The following is a 7852-nucleotide window of genomic DNA, read 5'->3' on the forward strand; positions in this document are numbered from 1 at the left end:
CAGGAAAAAAAATTATTCGAACAATTCGATTTGAGTAATTTAAAATTCGTTATTCAATTCGATGAATACCCCTATGTGTAACCAAGGGGGCGCCAAACCAGATTTTCTTCAAAAAATTAATTTTCATACAAAATTTGGTATCAGATATAATAATTATATTTTTTGATTATCTAACTCAAATAAAGATGATTTTTGAGGTCTTAGTCTTTAAAAATACATCATTGGCCACTTTTGACCCGTTTAACATGGTAGAGATAAAATAAATAATTACAATTGATCCATTTGTACGTTAATGGGTTGAGTTTGGCATGTCTACTATCTTTTTTGTAACGGATCAAAATGGGTACTTGTGTGTGCACGCGCCAAATATGAATGCATTAACTATATTACTTCAGTAAGAAAAATGTTTACGCGCTGTACGTTATTACTTCTGTTATTTTTTTGTTTGACCCGTTTGACCTACTGTTTGAAAAATGTGAATCTATTGTTTCTCTTTTCGTGTTTATGAAGGAACAAGACAACAAGGAGAATATAAATTTCTCCACCGTGACTTAAATATTGGATTCGGTACATGGGAATTTGATCCAACAGAAATTGAGAACCCGTTTACAGAAAACGAAGGGTCCGTTCATATATGGCAGGGTGATGAAGATATTCTTGTGCCCGTGACACTGCAACGGTATATAGCCAAACAACTTCCATGGATAAAGTATCACGAGCTCACGGGTGCGGGTCACATGTTCCCTTATGCTGAAGGGAAGAGTGATGCAAAAGCACTTCTTGGCCAAAGTTAGTTAAAACATTGTTAAGATAATACAATAGAACTGTTATATTTAGCATTAACCTTTAGGGTTTGAAATTAATAGTTAAAACATATGGTAACGCGTTCATGTTATTTATCGTGTTACTTGTGTTTCATTATTTCTTAACCATGGTTAGTGATTTATGAAACACGTCCTCTCATTCCTGTTATTGAATCACTTATATTTAAGCCTATTAAATGTGTCGTGTAATTCGTGCTATTGAACTCGTCACATTTAATTGTGTTCAATGTTACATGTCATGTGATCCTCTTAGCAAACATGTATGTGTTAGTCTTTAAGAAATTGACATGTTAAACTATATGTGTCTCATTCATGTTCAATACCCGTGTTAACATGGCATGTTTTACCATCTTCGTGGGGATGGGGGTCACATCTTCCCCATGAATTTGCGAAATGAGGGTGGCAAGCAGTGTTCCGCGTGACCCTGCTCCACGTCAGCACTCCGCAATGCCTCACCGCATGTTAATGACATACTGTTATTAAGATCGGAGAATTTTTTTTGGACACTTATATCCCCAGAAAGTAACAAAGAGATCATATTCAAAGACAACTCCAAATTAAAGTCTAAATAACGTTTCATAACACAATTCAACAACATCCAACATTTTAAAAATAAACAACAATATACAAATTAATGTCTAAATACTTTTAGATGATAAAAAATGAGGTAAAATACTAACGTCCGAAATTGCATACAGATACTACGTCTTCAATCCATTGTATTGATCAACAAATCACATCATCCATATTTTTGATCCTGAAATGATAAGTAATAAATTTAAATGAATATGTTGACAAACATAAACAAACACATAAATTGTGTACGCAAATGGACAAACACAACAAAAGTTCACAAACAAACGAGACACATGTTCATGTTGCAAGAAACGTAAACAAAAACATTCGGTACATGCACCAAGGTTGCCTTGTGTATAGAGTGCCAAGTTAAGTCACTAACCATCATTCGTCAATCTCTTCAACCTTCATCACCACCATCGCCAAGTTTTGTAACTAAATTGGAGAAAAAAACACGATTCACGAACTTTGTTTTGCTAAATTCAAACATAATTTAGTTTGCCAACAAATTGCACGCATAATGAAAAAAAAAACGTAGTGAAGTTATGTATGCATGTCAGATGAAACTAAGGTTAATAATATTTCTATAATTTTTATATATCTTTTCAAAATGTTATATGGAACGGAGCAGAGGTCATTGTATTTTTTAACATTTTCTTCCATTGTAACGATATTTCAAAAAAAAAAAAGAAAAGAAAATACTGAAATCAAAAGCAACGTCCAAGCAAAATCAAATACTTTAATTTCTTGTTTGCTAAATAAGAAAACTTCACTATTGTTTTTTTTAAAAGGTTAGAAAATAAAAAGAATAAAGGAGATAAATCTTACAATAGATCTTCATCATCACTTAGATCGGGAACATCATTACTTAGATCAGGAATGTGAGAAATTTTATGCCAATCTTCACCCGTGTTTCTTTTACACCTTTTACCAAGATGTTTACAACCTCTTATCACAAGTTGGTTTAGATCCTTGAAACTCTGAATCTCATCCGGTAGAGAAAGTAATCCATGACAATATTCAATGTTCATCTTTCTGATGCTTGGAAGATTACACGGTAAAGAAATCAATTTGTCACAATTTTCTAATTCTAAATCCTCCAGTTTTGGAAGATTATCTGGTAAAGAAATTAATTCCCTACACCTGTAGATCTCTAATCTTTGTAAACAAATAAACATATCGGTGTTATCTATTGACATGTTTATATCATCATCGTGAAAATACTTCAAAGAACGCATATCCGCCAACTGAATAACCCTAAGACAGGGAAGTCTCCCAAGTGGTGGAATACGCTCACAGTTCTTACACCCAGAGAAAACAATTTCAACCAAATTCCTTAAATTGTCCATCCAACTTGGAGAAATGGTCTTTCCCATGTAATTATTGATTGACAAAAACTCTAAAGATGGATTTGGCTCTAATCCCTCAAGAACCTCTTCTGGAAACATTTCTGGTGTAATTTCTTCCCAGGTATAGGTACCCTTGTCCGACCAGTTTAACACCAAACTCGACAGATTTGTTTTGCATATGAGATTGGCACTCTTGGCCTCACTTAAACCTCCAACATTCTTAAGTCCTTCTATGCACAACTCCCCCTCAAGAAGATTTAAATCCCCCAATTCACTTATTTTGGCCCCTCTCTCCTTACCGACAGGAAATCGTGGAAGCATTCGAAGACTAGTTAGTTTCCCGATTCCAAACGGCAAATGTCGGAGTGAATCACAACCATTGATGTCCAAACGTTGAAGGCTAATCATGTCTTTTAGGCCGTCAGGTAAAACTTCTATTCCCGAGCCTAGTAAGGTCAAGTATTTCAGATATCTGAGCTTGCAAATCGATTCAGGCAATTTACGCAATTCGCTACAATGACATAAAATCAACACTTGCAGGTTTTGGAGATACATAATCGACTCAGGTAAAGCTTCTATCCATGAATTTGATAGATTCAAGTATCTCAGATGTTTGAGTTTATAAATTGATTCAGGTAATGTCCATAAGTTGGTAAGAGCCAAGTGTAATACCCTTACATACATGTGGTTGAAAAGTTGACTAATGCAATCTTCATCCCCCTGCCCGAACATGAATATTGACCTTAATGATGTTAACTTTCCTAAATCCTCAGATGATAAAATTAACTTTTCATCCGGACATGACAAGCTCAAATGAAGCACCTCATCTGGGATTTTAACCTCGTTACAAGCAGGCTCTATAACTAAACAATCATGTTTCATTACATGCCGTGCCATGTCATGCACTAGATCATGCATTTTACATCTGCCATAATCATCCACCTGGAAGAGGGATTTCCAAACCAAACAATTAAAACTTTCTTCTCCAATCACATACAAGTTGTCTGTTTCTTCTCTGGGCGGAATGAAACCGTTTGCTACCCACAACAAGATCAGTTCATCTTTTTTTAGTTCATAGCCTTTAGGAAACAAACAAAAATAAGAAAAACATCTCTTTAAATGTGGAACCAAGTTATCATAACTTAACTTTAAAGCAGGCAAGACATTATTTTCTTGTAAGTTCCATATGTTACTGTCTTTCACACGTTGCCAGTCTTTGCTACTACTTTTTGACCACATTAAGCTGCCCAAAGTCTTCACCGCCAAAGGCAGCCCCTTACATTTCACAACTATTTCCCTTCCAATAGGCTCTAGCTTACGTTCGTCATCCCCCACTCTTCCTTGTGCAAATGCATGCTTCTTGAATAATAACCACGAGTCCTCTTCTGATAAACATCCCAGTTCATGTTGTAACTCACCAACCTTAGCCATCATTCGACAAGTTCTCTCTGACCGTGTTGTCATCACAACAATACTTCCTTCTTCCCCACAACTTAATGTTCCACTTAATGTTTTCCATTTTCCCTCTTCGTTCTCTTCAGCCCAAACATCATCTAGTACAATTAAGAATTTTCTTCCCATTAACTTGTTTTGGAGGGAAGCTTGCAACGTATCGAGCTGTGTAAGCGTACACCCAGATTTATCTACGGACTCGATGATTTTTTTCATTATCTCATTAACTTGGAAGTTTTCAGAGACATACACCCAACATTTTAAGTCGAAATATTGATCAACTCTCTTATGGTTATAGACTAATTGAGCTAGAGTAGTCTTTCCTAGACCTCCCATACCCCAAATACCATACACCCGAATATCACCATTGTCATATTTTCCTATATCTTTGTTGCATACCGTTCTTATAACCATCTCCACCTCGTCATCTCTTCCTAAAATTTTTGAAGAATCAAGTATAAGCGAGCTCGTTTCCCTATTAGGCATCTCACCTTCAACTCCCACATCTTCATGACTTGTGTCACTAGAGATCAAGTTTAACTCAAATCTCCTGGATGCTATGTCATCCAGTTTTGTTCTTATGGCTTTAACTTTGTGAGCAGCCCTGACACGAAACTTAAATTTGGAGAATGAGGCTCGTACCTTGTATTTGATGCCTATTTTGATTCCTCTTTCGATGTCTATCTCTTTGTGTAGACTTCGTAGCAAAGCTTCAGTTGAGATATCGTCCAGCACATTTTCAACCTTGAACGATGCAGATCTAAGACGCTGAAGCCATAACTCTACAGCCTTTTCCTTGATGTGTTTCTCTTCTGCATCTTCAAGAACAGCTTGGATCTGCTCGAAATCTTCCTTGAGACGCATAATATCACCCTTGAACCCCCAAAGCAGAGCAAACTCTTTGATAAGTTCAGAAGTCAGTCTCCCTATCACATCCCTCACAAGAGCTGAAACAGCTGCATCTCCCATGATTACTATCTCAAAATGTTAGAATCAGAGAAAGATCGATGGTGATCCAAGCAGTGAAAGCTTGAAAACCAAAGCAAGAATGTGAAGAAAAAGTAAAGGCAATACAACAACTGTACGTAAAGCATATAATTATTGCAAGGAAAGGATGAGTATCAATCAAACAAAGAATATGCATATTACAGCAAGGAAAGGATGAGTATCAATCAAACAAAGAATATGCATATTACAGCAAGGAACGGATGAGTATCCATCAAACAAAGGATATAATGGATAGCTTTTGAAAAAGAGATGCCGACCCCTATATATAGTTGCAAGACAATTCTTTTTCGAATTTTGCTGCTGCCTATCATATTTTCATCTTTTTCTTATTAATTGAAGTTGTGTATACGCATAAAGAAACTATTATATCAATTTGTGGTTATTAACTAATACCTTTTTAACCTTGTTTTTTTGAGTTAACTTTTACACATTGGTTAGAATCAGTAAATCTACGCGCGCTTCGCTAACATTAGATTTACGTATGATATATACAGTATAGTTCATGTAGGAAATAACATGCATATCAGTCTTGAACACAAGTATAACTCATCCAAACAAATACCTCATTTCGATCTCGAACGCAAGTACAACTCATCCAAACTTCACTATAAAAGACAAATATAAATATGCCAGGGTGATTCGGGTTTTGACTATTCCAGTCTGGCTTAGGGCTATAGTCGATCCTAGCCAAGCCAAGCCAAGCTGGGCTCGAGCCATCTCGGCTATAGTCGGTCCCGAGCTTGAACATAAACGACGTGCCATCTCGGCTCGACTCATTTATTTTATCAAAAAGAAAAGTCGAGCTCGAGGTCGGCTCGTAAAATGTTCAAGCCACTCAAGCCCAAATGAGCTGGCTCGTTAATTTTTTTTATTCTTTTACAAGTATTGATAACATAAAAAAACAAAAAAAATAAATAAATACAAAATTAACATAGATATATCATTACATGGTGTAAAGAGTGGCCTTCAAACCTCATCAACTTGATACTGTCAGCTGTCTGTTTTGTGAATGTATATTGTGGTCAGTTTATAATTTAAGTTTTATCTATAAAATTCTGTTTTGGAAGTTCAATGGTTTATTACGTAAATTTATTATGAAAAAAGTATTTGTCACTAACAAGATTTGTATCTTTTAATCCACTATCGTTACTTGTATGTGGAGGATTCAAACTGTATACAGTGAGTCCTACATTTTTTTCGGTATTTTAAAAACTCAACTCATGTAATGGATCTTATAATTATAATGTGTTATATAAAAGGTTATTTAGAAAAAAAAAAAAACTTTTTTTTCCTCTTTCAGTTGCGACTTATGAGATAACACTTCCATTTCTCTGATAAGTGATAAACTTTCTATATTTGTTTAGTTATATGTAAATTTTTGTTATTTTTTATTTAACTGTATTTACAGCTCATTGAACCATTTGTTGGAGTACTAGATGCAACAAATGAAGATGATGATATGCAATTGATAATCTACAAGTGTAAGTCAAATGAAGGGGAGATCTCAACGCAGTCCTATGGAAAGTCAAAGGTATAAAAAGTCAATGCTTGACATATAGTCAAAATTGTCAAAAATCAGTCAATTATGCTCAGATGGCTAAAGATTGGGTGCTGGTCAACGGTGGTCAAAATTGATTATAGTCAAAGTTGATTTTAGTAAAAGATGGACAACTGTACAAACTGTTCAGGAGTTAAAAAACGAAAATGTCAGGGGATTTGGCATGGGACGTTAAATGGGTCGGTTATCGGTTATCTTAGAGACTATGCCGCTCCTTATCACCTATCACCAAATGTAAACCTTAAAAGCCTCGAAGTTAATCTTTTATATATGTGTCAAATGTTGTTTTCATTTTCTGATTCAGACATGGTTAATGATCTCAGGTGGCTACAGAGGCTGTATCCTCCAACCGGATTCAAGACAGTTTTCTTCATTAGAGCTAGGGAGATAGAAGTCGAGATCATAACGAAGACTATCATAGTCCCAGCTGGGATTTCGAACTGTGGTCCGAGATGACGGTCCAGGGCTAGAGCTGGGATGGCTAATGGGGTATGCAAGAGTATACAAGGGCTGCCTGGTTCATAAATCTGTACCATATTTACGAACTTGGAAAAATATTTAAATATCTACTTGCTTGAAGCTATTTGTTTTATAACTTTGTTCTTCCATCCACTATGTGGCTCTTTGCAATAATCTTCAATCTTTAATTAGTGACAGTAAAGCTTTTCTTTTTCGGAAAGCCGCCACTAAAACGCTGTTGAAATAGCTCTGTTTTCCAGCCAGATTACCTTTTCCTGTTGAGCGGAAACTGCTGTTGTCCGGTTAACCACCTCCGTTAATCTTCCCTTTTGTTTCCGCCTTTTCGAACTGTTTTCTCATCTGCAAATCTGCTATTCTATTATTCATGGCTATCACAAGTGATGATTCAACAAATTCTACATCGAATTCATCTCCAACGTTTCCTAACTGTTCTCAAGAATTTGAGAATATTGAAGTTTCTTAATCGAAGCTTATCGGTTCCAGTCATTGGATCTGAAGCAACGGTTTGTTAGATTGTATGTTTGTCTAGTTGTTATAGTTTGTAGGTAATAAGTATTTGAGTCAAAGAAGTTAGGAGGCTTTTGATATAAGTACATTGTAAGGTT

The 7852-nt window shown here is 35.7% G+C and overlaps 1 protein-coding gene across 2 annotated transcripts; it reads right to left on the minus strand.

The window, feature by feature from the left end:
- Positions 1-1618: 1618 nt before the first annotated feature.
- Positions 1619-5210, minus strand: LOC110886608 (putative disease resistance protein RGA4). 2 transcript variants are annotated; one of them, XM_035975953.1, is made up of 3 exons: positions 4844-4984; positions 2229-4707; positions 1619-1835 (listed from the first exon to the last, which is right to left on the minus strand). In XM_035975953.1, exons 2-3 carry the CDS (start codon positions 4685-4687, stop codon positions 1811-1813), a joined length of 2484 nt encoding a protein of 827 aa, XP_035831846.1. In that variant the 5' UTR covers positions 4688-4707; positions 4844-4984; the 3' UTR covers positions 1619-1810. The 2 variants fall into 2 exon arrangements, with proteins under 2 accessions (XP_035831846.1, XP_021990114.1); XM_022134422.2 differs by having other exon boundaries at positions 1625-1835; positions 2229-5210.
- Positions 5211-7852: the final 2642 nt, after the last annotated feature.

This window comes from Helianthus annuus, chromosome 1 (genome assembly GCF_002127325.2).
Source record: "Helianthus annuus cultivar XRQ/B chromosome 1, HanXRQr2.0-SUNRISE, whole genome shotgun sequence".
NCBI lineage: Eukaryota > Viridiplantae > Streptophyta > Magnoliopsida > Asterales > Asteraceae > Helianthus > Helianthus annuus.